The sequence below is a fragment of the Eucyclogobius newberryi genome, unplaced genomic scaffold (genome assembly GCF_026437365.1).
Source record: "Eucyclogobius newberryi isolate DKJ021-1_F unplaced genomic scaffold, fEucNew1.0.hap1 SCAF_4, whole genome shotgun sequence".
In the NCBI taxonomy this organism is placed as follows: Eukaryota; Metazoa; Chordata; class Actinopteri; order Gobiiformes; family Gobiidae; genus Eucyclogobius; species Eucyclogobius newberryi.
In genome coordinates this window covers 42,145,809-42,156,889 of record NW_027316056.1, presented here as the reverse complement: position 1 = coordinate 42,156,889, position 11,081 = coordinate 42,145,809, and the positions used below count along the sequence as shown (strand labels likewise).

At 59.4% G+C, this 11,081-nt stretch overlaps 1 protein-coding gene across 1 annotated transcript in view; it reads left to right on the top strand.

Moving 5' to 3' along the window:
• The window catches only part of ndufaf5 (NADH:ubiquinone oxidoreductase complex assembly factor 5), a 23,850-nt gene extending 12,841 nt beyond the window's left edge, over nucleotides 1–11,009 (top strand). Inside the window, exons 3-12 of the mRNA XM_072463514.1 lie at nucleotides 473–513; nucleotides 830–893; nucleotides 966–1,013; nucleotides 1,514–1,617; nucleotides 1,903–1,942; nucleotides 7,146–7,343; nucleotides 8,993–9,053; nucleotides 9,301–9,384; nucleotides 9,459–9,541; nucleotides 10,561–11,009. Of these exons, the coding sequence (XP_072319615.1) occupies nucleotides 473–513; nucleotides 830–893; nucleotides 966–1,013; nucleotides 1,514–1,617; nucleotides 1,903–1,942; nucleotides 7,146–7,343; nucleotides 8,993–9,053; nucleotides 9,301–9,384; nucleotides 9,459–9,541; nucleotides 10,561–10,641 (804 nt within the window). The 3' untranslated portion in view covers nucleotides 10,642–11,009. The remainder of the gene's footprint in view (nucleotides 1–472; nucleotides 514–829; nucleotides 894–965; nucleotides 1,014–1,513; nucleotides 1,618–1,902; nucleotides 1,943–7,145; nucleotides 7,344–8,992; nucleotides 9,054–9,300; nucleotides 9,385–9,458; nucleotides 9,542–10,560) is intronic.
• The last annotated feature ends 72 nt before the right edge of the window (nucleotides 11,010–11,081 follow it).

Genomic DNA, 11,081 nt, shown 5'->3' with positions numbered 1-11,081 from the left:
ATAATATAGTGTTATAATAATATATATGTGTAATATAATATAGTGTTATAATAATATATATGTGTAATATAGTGGTATAATAATATATATGTGTAATATAGTGGTATAATAATATATATGTGTAATATAATATAGTGTTATAATAATATATATGTGTAATATAATATAGTGTTATAATAATATATATGTGTAATATAGTGGTATAATAATATATATGTGTAATATAGTGGTATAATAATATATATGTGTAATATAGTGTTATAATAATATATATGTGTAATATAGTGGTATAATAATACATATGTGTAATATAGTGGTATAATAATACATATGTGTAATATAGTGGTATAATAATACATATGTGTAATATAATATAGACTAAACGTGGACGAGTCATTTAAGTTTGAACTCAAACGTTGTGTTAGATTTTACTCAAATACAAGTCAAAATCTGAGTTCATGTGTTTTTACAGGTCGGCAGTCGAGTCGCCGACAGAGTCTACGACGTGGCACGGTCAGTGACCTTTAGACCGGGTTCAGACCAGCTTTAGACCGGGTTCAGACCAGCTTTAGACCGGGTTCAGACCAGCTTTAGACCGGGTTCAGACCAGCTTTAGACCGGGCTCGGACCGGGCTCGGACTGGGTTCAGATTGAGACTTTAAAGTGAGAGACTGCAGGTGAACCACTTAAAGGGCCGGTCTTTATGTCTCTGTGGGAGAAACTGCATGTGAGAGATCTGGCTCTGAGTTACAGCGTAACCATAGAAACACATGAAGCGTTCAATGGAAGACTTGAGTGTGAAACTCTGCCTTCTCTCTCTCTCTCTCAGGTCGTTCCCATTGGCTCTGGACCTGGGCTGTGGGCGGAGCTTCATTGCAGAGCACCTGACCACAGTGAGTCCGGTTTGAGTCCCGAGTCTGAGTCTGAGTCTGAAACACTTTGACTGATCTGCTTGTGTTTTCCAGGACGTAGTGGAGCAGTTTTATCTGACCGACATTTCCCCGAACTGTCTGGTGAGAACAGACTAAACCAGGACTGAACCTGGACTAAACCTGGACTAAACCAGGACTAAACCAGGACTTAACCAGGACTAAACCAGGTCTAAACCAGGACTAAACCAGGACTAAACCAGGACTAAACCAGGTCTAAACCAGGACTAAACCAGGTCTAAACCAGGACTAAACCAGGTCTAAACCAGGACTAAACCAGGTCTAAACCAGGTCTAAACCAGGTCTAAACCAGGACTAAACCAGGACTAAACCAGGTCTAAACCAGGACTAAACCAGGACTAAACCAGGACTAAACCAGGTCTAAACCAGGACTAAACCAGGTCTAAACCAGGACTAAACCAGGTCTAAACCAGGTCTAAACCAGGACTAAACCAGGTCTAAACCAGGACCAGGTCCAAACCAGGACTAAACCAGGACTAAACCAGGACTAAACCAGGACTAAACCAGGACTAAACCAGGACTAAACCAGGACTAAACCAGGACTAAACCTCTCTGTTCTTCAGAAGCGTCTCAGACCCAGTGAAATCCCGTCTCGTCGTGTTTTGGCCGATGAAGAGTTTTTGCCGTTTAAAGACGACACTTTTGACCTGGTCCTGAGCAGCATGAGGTCAACGCACGCTTTTTATCACAATCGCATTTATTCTTTCCTTTCTAACAATGTCTTTATTATTTATTCCACTTGAGGTACAAACCTACTCTTCTCTTTTCCTCTCTTCATTTCTCTCTAATAAAAACATAAATGCAAGAACCATTGACATTTTACAGTTTTTTGTGTTAAATTGTGTCGTTTCGCTTCAGGAAAATGGTTCAAAACATATTTTTTTATTACTTTTTAGACAGAATAAAATGTAATAATTGAATGTTGAGTTCACACTTTGCCCGTGTGTTTCAGTCTGCACTGGGTCAACGACCTGCCAGGAGCGCTCAGACAGGTGAGAAACAGCCAATCACAGGGCAGCAAGAGCACCAAGCACCGCCCCCTGTCTACGCACCTGTCACTCAACAAAAGAACCACAGCTCGACGTCCACAGATCTAAACTGTCAACTGTCAATCAAAGTTGAATCCAGTTTTTTCATTAGAAGTTGTATTTGGACTTGGGACGTCCCGATCAGGGTTTTTGTCCCGATCAGGGTTTTTGTCCCGATCATTTGTCCCGATCAGGGTTTTTGTCCCGATCAGGGTTTTTGTCCCGATCATTTGTCCCGATCAGGGTTTTTGTCCCGATCAGGGTCCAAGGCTCCACCCAAACCACACCCCCGTGTCTGTGCTCCGCCCAAACCACACCCCCGTCTCACCCATGGCGTTCTTCACATTAGCAGCGTTTGTCGCTACATCGACGCGTTGCTTGTCGATGCCACAGTTATTAAGCATTTTATGCTTCATCTGCTCTGGCTCTGCTGTGACAGGCGGGGTGAGGCGGGGTGAGGCGGGGTGAGGCGGGGTGAGGCGTGGTGAGGTGAGGCGAGGTGAGGCGGGGTGAGGCGGGGTGAGGTGAGGCGGGGTGAGGCGAGGTGAGGCGTGGTGAGGCGGGGTGAGGCGGGGTGAGGCGTGGTGAGGCGGGGTGAGGCGAGGTGAGGCGGGGTGAGGCGGGGTGAGGTGAGGCGAGGTGAGGCGGGGTGAGGCGAGGTGAGGCGAGGTGAGGCGGGGTGAGGCGGGGTGAGGCGTGGTGAGGTGAGGCGAGGTGAGGCGGGGTGAGGCGGGGTGAGGTGAGGCGGGGTGAGGCGAGGTGAGGCGTGGTGAGGCGGGGTGAGGCGTGGTGAGGCGGGGTGAGGCGTGGTGAGGCGAGGTGAGGCGAGGTGAGGCGGGGTGAGGCGGGGTGAGGCGGGGTGAGGTGAGGCGGGGTGAGGCGGGGTGAGGCGAGGTGAGGCGGGGTGAGGCGTGGTGAGGCGTGGTGAGGCGGGGTGAGGCGAGGCGAGGTGAGGCGTGGTGAGGCGGGGTGAGGCGGGGTGAGGCGGGGTGAGGCGTGGTGAGGTGAGGCGAGGTGAGGCGGGGTGAGGCGGGGTGAGGCGAGGCGAGGTGAGGCGTGGTGAGGCGGGGTGAGGCGTGGTGAGGCGGGGTGAGGCGTGGTGAGGTGAGGTGAGGCGAGGTGAGGCGGGGTGAGGCGGGGTGAGGCGGGGTGAGGCGGGGTGAGGTGAGGCGAGGTGAGGCGGGGTGAGGCGAGGTGAGGTGAGGCGAGGTGAGGCGGGTTGAGGCGAGGTGAGGCGGGGTGAGGCGTGGTGAGGCGTGGTGAGGCGGGGTGAGGCGTGGTGAGGCGAGGTGAGGCGGGGTGAGGCGGGGTGAGGTGAGGCGAGGTGAGGCGGGGTGAGGCGGGGTGAGGTGAGGCGAGGTGAGGCGAGGCGGGGTGAGGCGTGGTGAGGCGAGGTGAGGCGGGGTGAGGCGTGGTGAGGCGAGGTGAGGCGTGGTGAGGCGAGGCGGGGTGAGGCGGGGTGAGGCGTGGTGAGGCGAGGTGAGGCGGGGTGAGGCGTGGTGAGGTGAGGCGAGGTGAGGCGAGGGGAGGCGGAGTGAGGTGGGGTGAGGCGGGGTGAGGCGAGGTGAGGCGGGGTGAGGCGTGGTGAGGTGAGGCGAGGTGAGGCGAGGGGAGGCGAGGTGAGGCGGGGTGAGGCGTGGTGAGGCGAGGTGAGGCGAGGTGAGGCGGGGTGAGGCGAGGTGAGGCGAGGCGGGGTGAGGTGGAGTGAGGCGGGGTGAGGCGGGGTGAGGCGAGGCGAGGTGAGGCGGGGTGAGGCGGGGGTGAGGCGAGGTGAGGTGGAGTGAGGTGAGGCGAGGTGAGGCGGGGTGAGGCGAGGTGAGGCGGGGTGAGGTGGAGTGAGGTGGAGTGAGGTGGGGTGAGGCGGGGTGAGGCGAGGTGAGGCGGGGTCAGGCGTGGTGAGGCGAGGTGAGGCGAGGTGAGGCGGGGTGAGGTGAGGCGAGGCGGGGTGAGGTGGGGTGAGGCGAGGTGAGGCGGGGCGAGGTGAGGTGGAGTGAGGCGGAGTGAGGCGGGGCGAGGTGAGGCGGGGTGAGGCGAGGTGAGGCGGGGTGAGGCGGGGTGAGGTGAGGCGAGGTGAGGCGTGGTGAGGCGGGGTGAGGCGGGGTGAGGCGGGGTGAGGCGTGGTGAGGCGAGGTGAGGCGAGGTGAGGCGGGGTGAGGCGGGGTGAGGCGGGGTGAGGCGAGGTGAGGCGGGGTGAGGCGGGGTGAGGCGGGGTGAGGCGGGGTGAGGTGAGGCGAGGTGAGGCGGGGTGAGGCGGGGTGAGGCGGGGTGAGGCGTGGTGAGGCGTGGTGAGGTGAGGCGAGGTGAGGCGGGGTGAGGCGGGGTGAGGCGAGGTGAGGCGGGGTGAGGCGGGGTGAGGCGTGGTGAGGCGGGGTGAGGCGTGGTGAGGCGAGGTGAGGCGAGGTGAGGCGGGGTGAGGCGGGGTGAGGCGGGGTGAGGCGGGGTGAGGTGAGGCGAGGTGAGGCGGGGTGAGGCGAGGTGAGGCGTGGTGAGGCGGGGTGAGGCGGGGTGAGGCGAGGCGGGGTGAGGCGGGGTGAGGCGTGGTGAGGCGAGGTGAGGCGTGGTGAGGCGGGGTGAGGCGTGGTGAGGCGAGGTGAGGCGTGGTGAGGCGAGGCGAGGTGAGGCGGGGTGAGGCGGGGTGAGGCGTGGTGAGGCGAGGTGAGGCGAGGTGAGGTGAGGCGAGGTGAGGCGGAGTGAGGTGGGGTGAGGCGGGGTGAGGCGAGGTGAGGCGGGGTGAGGCGTGGTGAGGTGAGGCGAGGTGAGGCGGGGGGAGGCGAGGTGAGGCGGGGTGAGGCGTGGTGAGGCGAGGTGAGGCGAGGTGAGGCGGGGTGAGGCGAGGTGAGGCGGGGTGAGGTGGAGTGAGGCGGGGTGAGGCGAGGTGAGGCGGGGTGAGGCGAGGCGAGGTGAGGCGGGGTGAGGCGAGGTGGGGTGAGGCGAGGTGAGGCGGGGTGAGGTGGAGTGAGGTGAGGCGAGGCGGAGTGAGGCGGGGCGAGGTGAGGTGGAGTGAGGTGGAGTGAGGTGGGGTGAGGCGGGGTGAGGCGAGGTGAGGCGGGGTCAGGCGTGGTGAGGCGAGGTGAGGCGAGGTGAGGCGGGGTGAGGTGAGGCGAGGCGGGGTGAGGTGGAGTGAGGTGGGGTGAGGCGAGGTGAGGCGGGGCGAGGTGAGGTGGAGTGAGGCGGAGTGAGGTGGGGCGAGGTGAGGCGGGGTGAGGCGAGGTGAGGCGAGGTGAGGCGAGGTGAGGCGGGGTGAGGCGTGGTTAGGCGGGGTGAGGCGTGGTGAGGTGAGGCGAGGTGAGGCGGGGTGAGGCGGGGTGAGGCGGGGTGAGGTGAGGCGAGGTGAGGCGGGGTGAGGCGAGGTGAGGTGAGGCGAGGTGAGGCGGGGTGAGGCGTGGTGAGGCGGGGTGAGGCGGGGTGAGGCGTGGTGAGGCGGGGTGAGGCGTGGTGAGGCGAGGTGAGGCGGGGTGAGGCGAGGTGAGGCGGGGTGAGGCGGGGTGAGGCGGGGTGAGGCGGGGTGAGGCGTGGTGAGGCGAGGTGAGGCGTGGTGAGGCGGGGTGAGGCGGGGTGAGGCGTGGTGAGGCGAGGTGAGGCGTGGTGAGGCGAGGCGAGGCGGGGCGAGGCGGGGTGAGGCGTGGTGAGGCGAGGTGAGGCGAGGTGAGGCGAGGTGAGGCGAGGCGAGGTGAGGCGGAGTGAGGCGGGGTGAGGCGGGGTGAGGCGTGGTGAGGTGAGGCGGGGGGAGGCGAGGTGAGGCGAGGTGAGGCGAGGTGAGGCGGGGTGAGGCGGGGTGAGGCGAGGTGAGGCGAGGCGAGGTGAGGCGGGGTGAGGCGAGGCGAGGTGAGGCGGGGTGAGGCGGGGGTGAGGCGAGGTGAGGCGAGGTGAGGCGGGGTGAGGCGAGGTGAGGCGAGGTGAGGCGGGGTGAGGTGGAGTGAGGTGAGGTGAGGCGAGGCGGAGTGAGGCGAGGTGAGGCGGGGTGAGGTGGAGTGAGGTGAGGCGAGGTGAGGTGGAGTGAGGTGGAGTGAGGTGGGGTGAGGCGGGGTGAGGCGAGGTGAGGCGGGGTGAGGCGTGGTGAGGCGAGGTGAGGCGGGGTGAGGCGAGGCGGGGTGAGGTGGAGTGAGGTGGGGTGAGGCGAGGTGAGGCGGGGCGAGGTGAAGTGAGGCGGGGCGAGGTGAGGCGGGGTGAGGCGAGGTGAGGCGAGGTGAGGCGAGGTGAGGCGGGGTGAGGCGGAGTGAGGCGAGGTGAGGCGTGGTGAGGCGGGGTGAGGCGAGGTGAGGCGGGGTGAGGCGAGGTGAGGCGTGGTGAGGCGTGGTGAAGCGAGGTGAGGCGAGGCAGGGTGAGGTGAGGTGAGGCGAGGTGAGGTGAGGCGGAGTGAGGCGGGGTGAGGTGGAGTGAGGCGGAGTGAGGCGGGGTGAGGCGGGGTGAGGCGGGGTGAGGCGGAGTGAGGCGGGGCGAGGCGGAGTGAGGCGAGGTGAGGCGGAGTGAGGCGGAGTGGGGTGAGGCGAGGTGAGGCGGGGTGAGGCGGAGTGAGGCGGAGTGGGGTGAGGTGAGGTGAGGCCAGGTGAGGTGAGGCGAGGTGAGGCGGAGTGAGGTGGAGTGAGGTGAGGTGGAGTGAGGCGAGGTGAGGCGGAGTGAGGTGGAGTGGGGTGAGGCGAGGTGAGGCGGGGTGAGGCGGAGTGAGGCGGAGTGGGGTGAGGTGAGGTGAGGCCAGGTGAGGTGAGGCGAGGTGAGGCGGAGTGAGGTGGAGTGAGGTGAGGTGGAGTGAGGCGAGGTGAGGCGGAGTGAGGTGGAGTGAGGTGAGGTGGAGTGAGGCGAGGTGAGGCGGAGTGAGGCGGGGTGAGGCGGGGTGAGACGGAGTGAGGCGAGGTGAGGCGAGGTGAGGCGGAGTGAGGCGAGGTGAGGCGGAGTGAGGCGGGGTGAGGTGGAGTGAGGTTGTGTAAAACAAAAGTAGTTTCCTGCCGTAAAGTGTGGGCTTTACAGCAGTAAATGTTCATGTGTCACACGGAGGAGAGAGAATAATAATGGGCTCCAAATGTAAAGCGCTGATCAAACTATGAGAGCAACATGTGATCAATGATCTGGAACACTTTGTCTCTCGTCTCGTCTTTTGGGAAGTCTTTTAATCAGAGACGTTTGACCTGCTCCGTCTCTGGGAGGGCATCTGATTGTAGCGTCTCCTCAGGTGTGGCGCGTGCTGAAGCCGGACGGCGCCTTCATCGCGGCGCTGCCCGGTGGCGACTCTCTGTACGAGCTGCGCTGTTCTCTGCAGCTGGCGCAGACGGAGCGCGAGGGCGGCTTCTCGCCTCATGTGTCGCCGTTCACCGCCGTCACCGACCTGGGACAGCTGCTGGGACGCACCGGCTTCACCATGCTGACCGTGGTACTGACTGGGACTGACCTGCTGACCGTGGTACTGACCCGGGACTGACCGTGGTGTTGACCGTGGTGCTGACTGACCTGCTGACCGTGGTACTGACCCGGACTGACCTGGGACTGACCTGCTGACCGTGGTACTGACCCGCGACTGACCGTGGTGCAGACCGTGGTGCAGACCGTGGTGCAGACCGTGGTGCAGACCGTGGTGCTGACCATGGTGCTGACTGACCTGCCGACCGTGGTATTGACCCGAGACTGACCGTGGTGCTGACCATGGTGCTGACTGACCTGTTGACCGTGGTACTGACCCGGACTGACCTGCTGACCGTGGTACTGACCCGCGACTGACCGTGGTGCTGACCATGGTGCTGACTGACCTGCTGACCGTGGTGCTGACCGTGGTGCTGACCGTGGTGCTGACCGTGGTGCTGACCGTGGTGCTGACCGCGGTGCTGACCGTGGTGCTGACCGTGGTGCTGACCGTGGTACTGATCCGGAACTGACTGTGGTGCTGACCGTGGTGCTGACCGTGGTGCTGATCCGGAACTGACCTTGGTGCTGACCTTGGTGCTGACCTTGGTGCTGACCGACCTGCTGACCGACCTGCTGACCCGGAGCTGGCCGTGGTGCTGGCCGTGGTGCTGGCCGTGGTGCTGACCCGGAACTGACCGTGGTGCTGACCGTGGTGCTGACCATGGTGCTGACTGACCTGCTGACCGTGGTAATGACCGTGGTGCTGACGGCGGTACTGACCCGCTGACCGCGGTACTGACCCGCGACTGACCGTGGTACTGATCCGGAACTGACCGTGGTGCTGACTGACCTGCTGACCGTGGTACTGATATGGAACTGACCGTGGTGCTGACCCGGAACTGACCGTGGTACTGACCCGGGACTGACCTGCTGACCGTGGTACTGATCCGGTACTGACCGTGGTACTGATCCGGAACTGACCGTGGGACTGACCCGGGACTGATCTGCTGACCGTGGTGCTGACCCGGACTGACCCGCTGACCGTGATACTGACCCGCGACTGACCTTGGTGTTGACCTTGGTGTTGACCTTGGTGTTGACCTTGGCGCTGACTGACCTGCTGACTGTGGTACTGACCCGCGACTGCACGTGGTGCTGCCCGTGGTGCTGCCCGTGGTGCTGCCCGTGGTGCTGCCCGTGGTGCTGCCCGTGGTGCTGCTCCGGAACTGACCGTGGTGCTGACCTGCGGTGCTGACCCGGCACTGACCTGCGGTACTGACCCGGCACTGACCTGCGGTACTGACCCGGCACTGACCTGCGGTACTGACCCGGCACTGACCTGCTGACCGTGGGACTGACCCGGGACTGATCTGCTGACCGTGGTGCTGACCGTGGTGCTGACCGTGGTGCTGACCCGCAACTGACCTGCTGACCGTGGTGCTGACCGTGGTGCTGACCGTGGTGCTGACCGTGGTACTGACCGTGGTACTGACCCGGGACTGGACCAGGACTGGGACCAGGACCAGGATCAAGACTAGACCAGGATCGGGACCGGGACTACGACATGGACCAGGACTACGACATGGACCAGGACTACGACATGGACGAGGACATGGACATGGACATGGACATGGACATGGACATGGACCCCTCTTCACACTGCTGTGTGTGTTTGTGCAGGACACTGATGAGCTGCAGGTTCATTATCCTGGACTCATGGAACTGCTCATCGACTTACAAGGTACAAACATGTGGTTTATGTCCAGACTCAGGAGGCTCAGAGTGACCTTGACTGACCCCTGCACATGGTATTTGTCATATTCAAAGAAGATAAAACCAAGAGAAGTAGTCCTCTTTGTCTCCCAGCGTCCTGTGTGCACGGGCCTTTACAGGTGGAGCTGTGTTAGTCCTGGTCGAGTACTGGTTTAGTCCTTTCCTGAGTCTTTAGTCCTGGACTTGGACCAAATCTGGACCTGGTTGTGTTTCAGGGATGGGGGAGAGTAACTGCGCCTGGAACAGAAGATCACTGCTGCACCGAGACTCCATCCTCGCAGCCGCCGCCGTTTACAAAGGCAAGTCCTTGTCCTTGTCCTGGTCCCGGTCCCGGTCCCGGTCCTGTGTTTGACCCTGTTTTCTTGTGTTTCAGAGATGTACGGAAATCCAGATGGATCTATTCCTGCAACATTTGACCTTTTGTATATGATTGGCTGGAAACCTCACGACTCCCAGGTCAAAACTGTCCAGAATATTAGTCCTGCTTTAGTCCTGCTTTAGTCCTGCTTTAGTCCTGCTTTAGACCTGCTTTAGACCTGCTTTAGACCTGCTTTAGACCCGCTTTAGTCCTGCTTTAGTCCTGCTTTAGACCTGCTTTAGTCCTGCTTTAGTCCTGCTTTAGTCCTGCTTTAGACCTGCTTTAGTCCTGCTTTAGTCCTGCTTTAGTCCTGCTTTAGTCCCGCTTTAGTCCCGCTTTAGTCCCGCTTTAGTCCCGCTTTAGACCCGCTTTAGACCCGCTTTAGGCCTGCTTTAGTCCTGCTTTAGACCCGCTTTAGTCCTGCTTTAGTCCTGCTTTAGACCTGCTTTAGACCTGCTTTAGTCCTGCTTTAGTCCTGCTTTAGACCTGCTTTAGTCCTGCTTTAGACCTGCTTTAGTCCTGCTTTAGTCCCGCTTTAGTCCCGCTTTAGTCCCGCTTTAGTCCCGCTTTAGACCCGCTTTAGACCCGCTTTAGACCCGCTTTAGTCCTGCTTTAGACCTGCTTTAGACCTGCTTTAGTCCTGCTTTAGTCCTGCTTTAGACCCGCTTTAGACCCGCTTTAGTCCCGCTTTAGTCCCGCTTTAGTCCCGCTTTAGTCCCGCTTTAGTCCCGCTTTAGTCCTGCTTTAGACCTGCTTTAGTCCCGCTTTAGTCCCGCTTTAGTCCCGCTTTAGTCCCGCTTTAGACCCGCTTTAGACCCGCTTTAGTCCCGCTTTAGACCCGCTTTAGACCCGCTTTAGTCCTGCTTTAGTCCTGCTTTAGTCCTGCTTTAGACCTGCTTTAGACCTGCTTTAGTCCTGCTTTAGTCCTGCTTTAGTCCTGCTTTAGACCTGCTTTAGTCCTGCTTTAGTCCTGCTTTAGTCCTGCTTTAGTCCTGCTTTAGACCTGCTTTAGTCCTGCTTTAGTCCTGCTTTAGACCTGCTTTAGTCCTGCTTTAGTCCTGCTTTAGACCTGCTTTAGTCCTGCTTTAGTCTTGTTTAACACAAACTCTCTTTTCAGGCTAAACCGTCCAAACGAGGATCTGCCACAGTTTCTTTTGGAGACTTGTCCAAGATCAGTTCGACCACTGAGACCAGCTAGAACCTGGACCTGGACCTGAGTCTGAGTCTGAGTCTGAGTCTGGGTCTGGGTCTGGGTCTGGGTCTGGGTCTGGGTCTGGGTCTGGGTCTGGGTCTGGGTCTGGGTCTGAGTCTGAGTCTGAGTCTGAGTCTGAGTCTGAGTCTGGGTCTGGGTCTGGGTCTGGGTCTGGGTCTGGGTCTGGGTCTGGGTCTGGGTCTGGGTCTGGGTCTGGGTCTGGGTCTGAGTCTGAGTCTGAGTCTGGGTCTGGGTCTGGGTCTGGGTCTGGGTCTGGACTTAACTCAGACTAACTGTCTCTTACTGTAAATTCAGTCTGTGTCTGTATAAAATGTTACTATTTAATTTTTTATGATGAAATAAATAAACTATAAACACAAAATGATTTAATCTGTGTCATCATTACATTTTGAACATTTCATAATCAGACAAAAACGTCCAGATTT